The sequence below is a fragment of the Pterocles gutturalis genome, unplaced genomic scaffold, assembly GCF_000699245.1.
Source record: "Pterocles gutturalis isolate BGI_N339 unplaced genomic scaffold, ASM69924v1 scaffold15806, whole genome shotgun sequence".
Classification (NCBI taxonomy): domain Eukaryota; kingdom Metazoa; phylum Chordata; class Aves; order Pterocliformes; family Pteroclidae; genus Pterocles; species Pterocles gutturalis.
In genome coordinates, this window is record NW_010100648.1 from 1,141 (window position 1) to 14,207 (window position 13,067).

The window sequence follows — 13,067 nt, forward strand, 5'->3', positions numbered from 1 at the left end:
GTTTCTTGTTGAATACATATTCCCTGTCACTGTCTAAGGTCTTGAAGGAGAGAAGCGAGGTGTCCATTGTTAAGGAGTGGGAAATGTACAGTCATGGCCCGTGCATCACTGATTTTACACTTACGTTTAAATACTTAAATAAGGAAGGCAGTTGAAAACAATGAAGTGACTGAAAATAAGCATCTCCCAGAGCAACTATTTCATTAAGCACTTTTCGCTTACATTTTGTACAAATATTAATTAAAAATACCTCTGTTTCAGTAGCAAGAAACCAGATTCGGAAACTAGTGCTGCGAAGAAAAAGGTTAACAAGGGAAAGGAAGGTTCTGAAAACTCAGATTTGGAAAAAACTCCACCACCATCACCTCATCCTGAAGATGAAGATGACCCAGGAGTTCAGGTAATGCTATCATTCAAGTTCAGCGTGGCCTTTGGCAATTTAGGTTCGTAAAATGTTCGCTCTTGCAGTCTTTGTTACAGAGATAGAGGTATTTGCGTGCTTTCTGCGTTGCTTAGAATGACATACTGAGAAGGTGAGAACTGGCAATCCCTGTGGTGAATATTTTGTTGAAACGAGTATTCCTCATCGTAGTTTGGCTTTACAGTCCTGTTACCTATAGATAGGTGCACAGTGCTGCTGAGTTTTCATGTGTTCTCTTCCATCGCTGTTGCAATGACGGTGCTGAATTTTCTGCTTTGTAGACTTAATGTACCATTATGAGGTCTTGCTTATAAGACTCATGTGTCTTCTTACATTGGCTTTGGAAACCTTCTGAAATTAAGAATAAGACATGACAAAGCAGAATGTTGGGAATGTGCGTCTCAGGGACTTCTAACTATGCTGCTTTAATGGATGAGCGACCTTTTTGCAGGACTGCCAGTCATCGACTAACACGGATAATTTCTCTTGACCACTGCTCACCTGTTTAGTTCTGTTCAAACTTTTATTTCGTGTAAACAAAATCTGAAAATAGAAATAGCATCTATGACGACTTTCACGTGCCCTGTCATTAGCTGTGTTAAGAAGTGGTCAGCTCCTGGCTTGCTTCTGCTGGCAGTGGTCAGAGTGGTCATTAAAAAGAAAAATTCCCTCATGAAGGGGTAGAGGCAAATTGTGATGGGGAAAGTATGAGATTCCTAAATAGTTGTGCCGGTATTACTGAAATCCCCTGCGTTTGTATGTTGCAGATCAGGTTGTGGATGTGTTGCTTCTAGTTAGGAGAGATGTCAAGACTGATTATCTCTTGCGAATGGTCGAAGAGCCTGGGAGGAGGTTGGCAAACAGGGCTGTCACACACAAACATGGTTTATGCCTTTCCTCGTACTGTTTTCCAGAAGGATGAAGAGTATAATGAAATGTGAGCAATCTAGTTAAAAGAAGAGAGTATTCTTTCTGATTTGTGCAAGCCATGCATTCTGAATTAGAAAAGTTGAGATACACATGCAAACATTAAAATGTTTGGAGAATAGGTTTTCTGTCCTGTGCTGCAAATCTCTCTGAGCCTGATTAATGGCGCTGATGAAAGATGCAGAAGAAACTTCTGGAGCTGATGGGTTTTTGGGTTAACTTGCAGATGACCATATACTGCCTACAGTTCAATATGTATGCATGTTTTGCTTGTTTTCAGTTTAATGGGACAAAACTTCGTCTTTGTGAAAATCAACTGGGTGATAACCTTTACATTTCAAATATTTTTTTTCTTTTTGTAAATTCAAGTGTTAGGATATTTGCATCACTTTTTAATTAAATGTAATAAAGTATTTCAGGTAGTTTTGGTTTTCTTAATACTTTCTCATACTGTGCATGTTACACTGCACCCATGCTTCTTTGCATGAACTTAGGGAAGGGTTACAACCATATGTGCTAGGACAGCTAGAATTAATAAACTTGTTAGGCATTTCCCAAATGATATTGATATTATGAGGTTGTCTAAAACACCATTGCATTCCTAGTGTTAAATATTGAGTCTTCTGTAGTGATATTATGTAGTAATACACAAAGTGGTGCATTGTGATCCTTGGATAGGAAAAATACTTCTGTGTGTTACCGTACAGATTCTTTATATTTCATTATTGAGCTTATTACTCACCTCTTCACCTGTAGATCAGTTAATGAGTAAAAGATAATTGAGGCAGGTAAATGTATGTGCAGTTTCTGACAACAGTGCACAACCATTGCAAAGCCTCATGTGGATGTTAGAGGAAACAGGAATCTAACCAAGTCAATAAAAATCAAATAGAGGATTACCATTATGTTTTAGGTATCCTTTCTGTTAGGGAAATGGAAGAAGAGATTTTTGGCACAGAAAATAATGGTAAGACTTACCTATTGAGCCAAGAGAAAACTGGTATTGTCCCATCAGTGATTATGGAACTGAGGGTACAAATTTGCCGAGTGGTATCTATTTTCAAGGATAAAAATATTGTTACAATTTTGTAGGAACCCTGTAAGTTACTGCGTTTAAAGGTAGAAATCACATCACCATTGTTTAAAAGGATGATGTAAACTTAACCTTTGCTTGAAAATGTTGTTTTCAGTTAAAGAAAGAATTTAGAATTTTGTGAAGAGCATCGGATGCTTTAGAAAGTCTGATGAACTGTCTGAACTTTGTGTGCAGTGATAGGCCCAGGTACAGAGATCTGTTAAACAGGCTGCATAAGTATTTGCACATACTGGTGAAGATGTGTGCTAAGCTGAGAAAGATATAAAAATAAGTAGTATATAAATTCTTAAAGGTGTTTATTTAACAGCTGATATTCAACATCTTCTGTTTTAATGCATTTTATCCATTGAGAGATTTGATGCCCAGCTGACGGTTTTCTTCAACAACATATTCTCTCAGCTTTTCAAAATATATAACCTGATGCAGACTCTCTGAGAATTTGAATTTTTTTTATTTTTTTTTTCCTCCCCAGAAAATGGTGTCTGGCACTGAGTGTCAAGTTGCAAACTGTCAAATGCATGCTCATTTATTTTACAGATTGTTTTCTGTGTTTTCTCTGAAGCTTTCTCTCATCCTGTAGATGAGGGTATGGGGACACAGAAACCACGTTTTCAGTTTGGGGTGGTGCAGGTTTTTCATTCTCCTGTGTTAGTTTGGGGTCTTCTCCCATGCTGTGCTGCAGGATGTCTTTCTGAACCAGTGCTGGATCAGTGGAGTGAGGAAATCATATTTCATTGTAGTTCCCCTACAAGATAATCCGGGTACAACTGGGCGGATGGGGAGAGCAAGGAAGCATGTTGTCACTGCTTAGCAACACTGTGAGCCATGCTGCGGAAAGGTGGTATTTGGTTCCTGCACTGGCCATCTGTCAAAGTTTGTTGTAGATGTGAATTGAGAGGTGCAACTTCTTGTATTTTAATTGCTTTCTGAGATCGCTTGTTAATTTTCTGACATGGTTTTAGTATGCTAAAAAAAAAACCATACAAAAAATCCCAACAACTAAAATCACTTTCCAACTCAGGACAAGCATGAAGTGGGGTTTTTTTGTTGTTGTTGGTGGTTGGGTTTGTTTGGTTTTGTTTGTTCAGTTTGTTGTTTTGGTTTGGTTTGGTTTTTTTCAGAAGCTAAAAGCAGCTAACAAGCAGGAATTTGGAATAATGGTAGCTTGATTCCACTATTTCTACCAGAGTTCTGTAAAAATAATAGTGTTTGCTATGCACTGGTGTATTTGAGAAATATGAAGACATATTCTCAGTTATTCTGAAATCTGTCCGTTTCATTTCTCATGAAAAATATCAATGCTTTCTACTTAGAAGCGGCGCTCCAGCAGGCAGGTGAAGAGGAAGCGTTACACAGAAGACCTGGAGTTCAAGATTTCAGATGAGGAGGCTGATGATGCTGATGCTGCTGGAAGAGACTCTCCTTCAAATACTTCTCAGTCAGAGCAACAGGTCAGATATGAAGGGACCAGAAAGGTGGCTGTAACTGCAGCATTCAGAGTTCAAAGACAGGCTCTTTTCCTGAATTATTTTCATCCATGGTTGGCACGGTGTGCCCAAAGGCATTAGCTTTTACCTTCTTAAAGAATATATTAATTCTTTACTTTGTTTTCAAGCTGATGGTATGCAATTTGACATAGTTCTTTGATATTAATGGTCTCTACCTAAAGGAAACCTAAACTGGACTGCTAGGAGTCTTGAATTTACTTCTGTGAATTCGGTTGTCTGGCTTCTGTGACTTTAATAAACCACTCAAGCTTGTCCCCTGCTGCTAGGCACCACAAGAACCCCTTTATGAAATTACTGCCTTGTAGTACCCAGCAGGGTACACTTTATTCTCTGTGCAATGTAAATGATGGATAAAATAGTTTGAATAAGATGAGGGGTAATAATGTAGGAATGGCTGTTGTAACAATCTCATTGTTTTGTAGTGCTTTTTCAGAGAACTACTTCACTTAACTAACTGATGACCTATTGGAGAATATATACATGTTCTTTGGTATTTCATTTGGCAATTTGTTAAGCCCTGTGAAATATTTTATGTGATCTCCATTTTTAATTGTGTCTTATCAGGAGAATTTGGTAGGTTTGCCTGCAGCTGCAATAGTGAATTAATGTAATAGAGAGTCTCAGACAACTTTGATAGCTATCGTACGGACACTTACAAAGCCCACTAAGGTTTTTGAACATCTTCTAATATCTAGACTGTATGGTGCTGAAAACCTGTGGTGTTTTAGGAGAGGTGCACTGCCTGTGCGGTTATATGTGTGTATCTGCATCTCGGCCTTCCGGAGAGCTGGAGTTGCATTAGCTCTTAAAAAGGGTTTAAACAAGTATCTTTCAGTCCTTTATTATGGTATTAAATCTATTTGAATTCTCTGAGTTCTAATGCTAGGGGGAAAACATCCTCCTTGTTATTAAACTCCTGCTGCAAAAAATTATTTGAAGTTTTTCTAATGGAGGAAGGCTTTAAGTAACAAAGATGCACTCCCATAACTCTTGTATGGTATTTATGATGCAGGAATCTGCTGATGCTGAAGGTCCTGTTGTGGAGAAAATAATGAGTAGCCGTTCAGTCAAGAAAAAGGTAAAACCAAACCAAACCCCTTCCCCTCATGTTTCTAAACAGGCTAACCGTATTTCTGCGGAAGCCCTGATTAAGTTCTTAAAATACCTTGGATATTCCAAATTCAAAAACTGTTTTACTGTATAGAGGAGGTTGCCTGAAAGTGTCTTTAGATGGTATTTAACGTGCTTTTGGATAGACACATACAAAACAGATTACTTGTTTAGTCTTCTGCTCTTTTCTTCTGGATTTTGGGGTGAGAGTTTTGATTTTTGCAGATATACATACCTGGGTGATCGCTGTGGTGCTCTTCACTTCACAGTGGTATTTCATGGGGGTTGGAGGAGTGAGGGCGCTCTCCTGCATCCTAAGTTGTTGCCTTTTCTAGTGAAGAAAAATACTTGCCTATAATTTTTGCATCTTTTGATAGTGTTTGTGCTTAGCAGCTAAAACAATGCGATCAAGAATGTTTCGTATACAGATGGTTAAAATCTTGTCACTATGGTAAGATAGTGAAAGAAACACCCTGGCCTGGCTGCTCATTGTGTTTTTGCTTTGCTTACAGATTCTTGTAATCAGCTTCACAACTTGATCGGCTTTTGCACTTCCAAACTATTAAAATTCTGAGTAGGAAGTAAGAAATACCTTGTTCCAAAAAGAGCATTATTGTATTTTATAGACTCTCTTGTGGAGCTAATTCTGTGACTTGTACTGCAGTTGGGCAGAAGACTGTTGGATTAATATAGATATGGTACTCACATTGATCTTAGTTAACCAGAAATATTTAGTTTCTTTGGGGTGTTAATTTTCAAATTGGAGAAGGGGAAGTTGCCTTTGTTAATGGATATATATTTTTTTTAATGTTGTGGCATTTTGGTTTTTGGAGGGGGGAAATATTTTATTTGTTTTTAATTTTATTACTACTGTCATAACATCATTAACAGCTTCGTAAACCTAAATTCATGCAATTTCATGACTGGTTGTGATTGCATTTGACCTGTTTCTACAGCTTTCACAGCATAAAACCTCCAGGGCTTTTTTTGAAGTCTAAAGCTGTATTTTGTATTTCAAACCATAGGCTTATTTTTCAGATAAACTTCATGTAATGTAAACTCAGTAATTAGCTGTCCTGATGGTCTGCTGGGTAGGAGAGGAGAATGTGGTCTTTTCATAAATGTCTTTACATTGGAAGCTGTTTTTCACCAATTATTCTTCTCTTCTTCCTCTCCCCTACAAACAAAGGTGTGATTACTCATGGGGAGTGTGTATTTTGCTGCACTTTGTGGGAAGTGGTTGCTCTGCTGCCTACATGTCTTTGATTGCAAGCTCTGCTGGAGGCAAGCTCTATTTTGAGCTCTTTCTTTAATGTTTTTTATGGATTGTATTTGCAGGTTTGAGGGGTGTCTCTTATTTCCCTGCTCTTCTCCCCAACCCTCCTCTTCAAAACCCCCCAAAAAATGGATTTCAGGTTGTTAATATTTAACATCTGAAGTATCCAACTGTGCTTTTATTAAAGGTATTTTACACTCTTACTAATGTCATCAAAACCCTGGTTGTTAGATTACTAATCAAAGTGAAATTGCTGCGATCAGGACCAGTGCATAAAATAAACATGAGGAAAGGCTTCTTTCAGTGGATGAGGTTGTAACAAAGATGGTGCGTTCAAGTAAAGGACACTAGGTAACGAATATGCTTTTGGAGCTGTATTCTTGTAAAATTATGCTGGTTTGCTCAGAAATAGCCTCAGTCTAGTTTTGGAGTTACCAGATATGGTACAGCACTGTACTTGCAGTCATTTTTGAAATGTACAGAATAAAAGGTGGAAATTACGTCAGTTCATGTCTGAAGTATAAAAGACGGTGGTTTTCCCTGTTGTTCTTAACACGGAATTTTGAATTCTCTTGGGTACTCTTTCCTCTTGCACAAAGTGTTTAGTACATGTATCACTCTTTCAATGGTCTTGATGTCTTGAGTTTGCATGTGGAATTCTTTTTATTTTTCTTGGCCCTTCGAGTTTCTGCTCCTTAACTTTGTAAAGGAATGGCTAGAACTAAATATACTATTGAGCACAAATAGCAGATATCATGGAAAGGTATGGAGTTGGTAGAACATTATACCTGCATGTTACACACGTGAATTTCTTGCCTACCAATACATGGTGAGAATTAGATTTAATGGAACTGCGTACAAATGCCTACATCTCTTCCAAAAAATTAGTTTACGACTAGTGCTGTGTATTGAGGTGACTGGTCTTTGTGTTGCTTTGCGTCTGTTATTAATGCCTTCTGTCTGCTATTTTTTTGCAGTTGATATTTTTGATTTTGTTTTGGGGTTTGGTTTTTTTTTTGAGGTCTGTCTTGCCTCTACACCCAAATGGCTTGCTCAAATAACTTTTTGCATTAGCAGGTATTACGATATCACTTCTGTGGCGATGGCAGTGCAAGATTGTGTGCTCTCAAGTATTTGCTTGAAGGCAGGGGTCATTTGTTTCCTCCATTATCTGCAGCGGCCGTGGATGAGATTGGCAGTTAGGGTTGCACCTGGGCAGTGATAATTTGAAGTGCCGTGTGTTGCCTGTGTCTGCCATGCTCTTTTTAGGATGTCTGCATAATCACTTTGGGGAAAATTCTGTATAAATGTTTTATCTCACCTTTTTACCTTTTTAATGTAAACATTGGGGATGGGACAGTGATGTCAAAGACGTAAACTTCTGTCTCATGTATCCTAAACTGGTGTATTGTTAAACCCTCCTTCAGTGCTGGTGATTGTAACTTGATTAGATTTTTTTTTTTTTTGGACATCAGTGTGAATGCCAGAGTAAGATTTTAAAAACTTTATTTACTAAATACTTTTTATTTAGGTGAATCTTCGAATGCTCATAGAACATGTAATAACTGGTCTGTTATTGTCTATTATACAATATAGAAGTACATTTTACTCATGAGAGTTACAGGATTTATCAAGATCTACATTGTACAATTATTATTATTAAGTTGGCAGTTGACAGGAAATACACTTGACGGAAATGCTGTTGAGGGGAGTTAAATTGGCTCATCTGAAACCTTTATATAAAGATATATAGCCGTGTTGTCGTAAGATCGTTTTATCTCAAAGGATTCTGATTTAAAACTAAGCAAAGAGACTTGATCATAATACCTTTCAGAAAATAAAGAAAAGTTCATGTCTTAAAATTCAGGATGACTTCTTAAGACACCGGTTTTGCCTTGGGGTAGTGAATAGACTCAGATAATGGGATCTCCATTTTTGTTTGGTTTTGGTTTTTTTTTTTTAGTACAGTTTTAACATCTAAATATGAATACCTTCTTCAGAAATGCTCCCTTTAAAATTTTTTTGTTTAAAAAAAAAATCTTGATGGTCTTCAAATTCCTTCCTTTGACAGTATGTTTGTAATTGAGAGAGAGGCTTCTTCCTTGCCTTTAGGGTTAGGGGTTAGTTTATCTTGTCCAGCAGAGGATTCAAGAAGTAGCACCAGGAATATCTTTTCTTCCATTTCTGCAGTGAGAACTAGGTGGAAGCTGGTGTTGCTTCTCTCTCTAGAAAGGAACACAGGCAGACTGTACTGGAGTGAAATAAGCGCTAAAATGGTAAAATCCCTTGTTAGGCGGGAAGAGAAGGAGTACAAGGTAAAACAGGGGTTAGGAACGCAGTAACTTTACTGGGCTAGAGCAGAGTTTCATGCAGCTGCTCCTGTTGTTCTGTAATTACATTGCTGTGGAAGTAGCGTCTAGCCAGCAACTTTTAAAAGAAAAGAGAATTTGGAAGATGACAGTTCATTTCCTAGATTCAGAGTCGTCTTTTTCATATGTATTATTTTTTGTCTCTCTTTTATGTATGTATATATATATCTCTATATAAAAGAGGGAGGATGTTGACTTATACAGGGGTGAACAATTTTTTGGTTTAGCACTACATACAATATTTATTACGGATGTTGTTGTCCCTGATGAAGTATGTAAAACAGAAAACCCTCTTCTATTTAAAATTGTTCCAAAGTCCATTAGCAAACACAAACCGTTAATGTTGTGACATAAACTGAATTCTAAATGTGTGTCTGGTGCACTGTCCTTCGCGTGTCCTATGGCTGAGTTCAGAAGTAATTCAACAAAGTATCCCATGCCATATGTTATGCAATACTCTGGCACTAGGGATGAGTTAAGGGTATTCTCAACCTTTAGCACTGAATGCCCTTGGTTTTGCTGGTTTATATCACAACTTTAACCTTGCTTTAAGTGTAGTTTTTGGGTGTTAATTTAATTTGGCTGCTCTGTATGTGAGACATCTTGCCTGAGTGAATTTAATTGCACCATTGAGTAAAACTAAAGCCATGAACACTGATGCACTAAAATTCTAGCAGAGGTATAAGGTTTAGTTTTATATGGCTTCTTGTTTGGAGTTATTAACTATATGGAGGAATAAACCCCCTTTAAAACTCTTTTTTAAAACATTACAAAACCCACAATGTAAAGTTGCCATGAGCCAGCCAAAAATAATACATATGGCATTCAGGAGTGCGGTTGCTAATTGGCTGCTGCCTGAGAAAATGGTACACTTGGCTTCTGCTTAACACTGTGGGTTTGGCAGCAAGCCAGGTGTGGGGTGAGGTTGTGAATGAAGCTGCATGTGGTTAGGGAGGAGTTCAAATGATTCATGTCTTCGAAGTTGTAGTAAGCAGTGCAGTATGTACTTGGGTAAGCTGCTGGAGGAAACTCCTCACCCGTGTCCTGCCCCCACAGACGCTTTCCTACACCTTCACTTGTCCGTGTGGGGGCTGTATTCTGTATTTCGGTTCATTTTAATCATTAAGGGACTTCAGCTGCTTAGTGGTTTAATTCACATTTCAACAATTCTTTTCTTACAGATGGAGAATGGAGAGGAGGTAGAAATTGAGGAATTCTATGTAAAGTACAAAAACTTGTAAGTAAAGTTATAGGTTTGTTTACTATTTTTAAGTTCACGTAGCTTCCAAATAGTTTTTAAAAACCGATTTTGTAAATGATATGACTGTTAATATCCAACTTCAGGCATTTCTAATGTTTAATCCAAAACAGTGGCAAATAAACAGGGGAATACCTTGAATTTGTGGTACTGGGTTTGATAATGTTGTCTTAATTTATGTTCTCTCCAAAATGCAATCCATAGGTAAAATTGCTTTGCTATTAAGGCTTATTATGCACACAGATTCATGAGCTCGTACCTATGCAGCTGTGTAGATCTGAGTGCAATTGGAGAGTAAGGTGCCTGCAAACTACTCAAAAGTAACCCTTAACATTTTTTTCAAAAACAAGATTTATGTTAAACAAAATGTCTAATACCAAATCAGATGACTTCCAATATTCTGGCAGATAGCTACCCCTCCGTAAGAGGGGTGGAATAGTGGAAGCAGCATGTTGTTTCACTTCTGGGCTCTGAAACTGCAGTGCAATCAGTATTTAAGATACTTCACAGTTGGATAAGCTCATTTTTCTTTTAGAAAAATAGCATATCTTATTTAATTTTAGCAAATTTTCCGTCTGAGAGACAGAAATTTACTCCAAGTGGGTTTCTTGCAGCTAACTGCAGACAGTTGAATTTACTTTAAATATGCTGCCACCTTTGTACTTTTTGCACCGTATTGATTATTGCATTATGTTTCATAGCTTAATTGTGCTTTGTTCAGTCTTATTACATTGGCATGTAATTTTTTTATTAACTATTTGTGTCTTATACTTGTTAGCAATATAACTTTTGACAGACTGGGCATAGTCATTTTGTCAGAGATGCTGCTCCTTACTTTGTGTTTTCTTAAAGATGAATTATTACCATGGACCTGCATTTACAAGGGTTTTTCTTCTTTTTCTATCAGTATTAAAACTTAAATTGGCTTGTGACTTTTAATGACAATGCCGTTTTAACAAAAAATGGTGTATAGCATATTAGTGTTTAAAATGCTTGCATATTTTTATTAACTTCTAAAACCCCTACTTTCTGCTAGAATATGATGTTAAATAGTGACATTTATGGTAAATGTCTTGTAGAGTAATTATATTTTAAGTACGCCCAATAAAAATCATCTTACCTTTGAGCCAAACACTAAATGTATGGGGTATGTATTTAAGTTTTGAGTGGGAGTTGTTCTTATTTACTGACCAGTTTATCCATTAGTAAGTGTAATTACTCCTGGTAAAGATGATTTGTTAATAACCTGTATGAAGAAGAAGATAGTGTCCAGTTTTCCAAGCCTGTCACTGCAATGTACAGGAAAGTTCTGTCCGTACTAGGGGGATACACAGGAGTATGCAATAGAAGCGTTGTTTTTGAGTAAGATTCTCTGTTTCATCTTCTAGTTCTTACCTTCATTGTCAATGGGCATCTGTGGAAGAGCTGGACAAAGACAAGAGAATTCAGCAGAAGATTAAGCGGTTTAAGGCGAAACAGGGCCAGAACAAATTCCTTTCAGAAGTACGATTTGTTTGTTTGTTTCTTTTAGGTATTTAGGGAATATTTTTATGAATTCTTGTTCTGTGTACAAGCAGAAGGTTTTGAACAACTGTGTGATATATTGGTAGCATTTATTCTGGTATAAACTATAGCTATTCTTGATCTAAGTCTTGCAAGTTCATGAAACTCAAGTGATCTATCCTGACTGTGCACTTGTGACTATAATTTTTGGCTAGTTTTTTTTTTCTTAAAGGGAGTGGTTAGTTGTTTGGATTGTAAGCATGACTTTTCCTGAATCAGTACTAGCTCTCTTTTCTCAGGAGCTGATTATGCCAGAAAAATGCATCACATTTTTCTGTGTTATGGACTGCTGCTCACTAGGGATTCCAAGCTTTTTATCATCAATTCAATTTCACTTAGAGCCATAAGCAGTAGTGTGGCAGGGGTCCTGTCAATAAAGGACCAGATCTGCTGATGTCTCTGAAAGCTTACCTTTCGGTAAAATTATTATTTTTTTTGGGGGGGGGGAACAGGGTCATGTGCTACTGTATTTATTTTTATTTATTTTTATTATATAGTTCAAGCTGAACAAAACCTGTGGCAAATTGAAAACTTCTGTCTGTTTTTTTTAGTTGAAGGTGCCTGGAATTTCTTCCTTTTTTCCTTTTTTAATCTGTTTCCAAGTGGGTCACAAGTTATTGTAAATACTTAGAATTTATTCTTGTTTTAGAAAAAGCTATCAAAAAGTCTTTAGTCCTTTTGTCTGCCTTTTCTGTTGGAGGGGATCTTAAAATTATAAAATGAAACACAACACTTTAGTACACAAGAGAACTGAAAGTTGTTGAAAGGATAAAGAACATAACAAATGGTTATTTGGGGAGAAACTGTGTATGCATGCAGCATCTCTTCCCTGTTTTTGAAATAATAATCTTTGAATCTTGCTTATAAAGCAGTTAGACAATTCCTGTAGTTAAAATAATCCAAAGGCACTTAGTGTACAAGGCTCTAATTTCTTTATTGCAAGCTGTAGTTTTCAAGAATGCTAAATGCATTGCATGCCATAAGCCTTTTCGACTGCTCATTAGTGAATTGTAATTTCACACTTCATTTAAAATATTCTTAAACATTCTCTCACAGTAAAAGGTTTCACACAGTAATTAAGAGGCCCAGTTAACAAAGTCTGAGAAGTCTGATTCCCTCACAGGGATTGATCTTGCTGAATTGTAGCATTTCAATTAACATGTTGGAGTTTGCCAAATATAAATTCTGTGTCACCATGACCCAAAATATTTTTGCCTGGTGAAATATATAATAATTTTTCCTCTCCGGAAGGGCTAATAGAGATATCTTTTCTATTTTTGCCTCTCTCCTTGAACAGATTGATGATGAGCTTTTTAATCCAGATTACGTGGAAGTTGATCGAATCTTGGATTTTTCACGTAGCACAGATGATAACGGAGAGGTAAACAAAACTTCTAGTGTATCTGTAGTCTTACAGACATTGTGTTTAGAATTATTGTTTAGAAATGTAAATATATTAAACACTTTGGAAGCAACCAGTCTGTATGTGTGTAGAAAATAGGAACATGTTTGAGAAAACGTTGGCTAATATAGCAGTTT

The 13,067-nt window shown here is 36.9% G+C and overlaps 1 protein-coding gene across 1 annotated transcript in view; it reads left to right on the top strand.

The window, feature by feature from the left end:
- Nucleotides 1-261: 261 nt before the first annotated feature.
- The window catches only part of CHD7 (chromodomain helicase DNA binding protein 7), a gene marked incomplete at its 5' end in the record, with an annotated part of 48,945 nt that continues 36,139 nt past the window's right edge, over nt 262-13,067 (top strand). Inside the window, 6 exons of the mRNA XM_010080669.1 lie at nt 262-400; nt 3,758-3,895; nt 4,965-5,030; nt 9,889-9,944; nt 11,354-11,468; nt 12,826-12,909. Coding sequence (XP_010078971.1) covers nt 262-400; nt 3,758-3,895; nt 4,965-5,030; nt 9,889-9,944; nt 11,354-11,468; nt 12,826-12,909 — 598 coding nt within the window. The remainder of the gene's footprint in view (nt 401-3,757; nt 3,896-4,964; nt 5,031-9,888; nt 9,945-11,353; nt 11,469-12,825; nt 12,910-13,067) is intronic.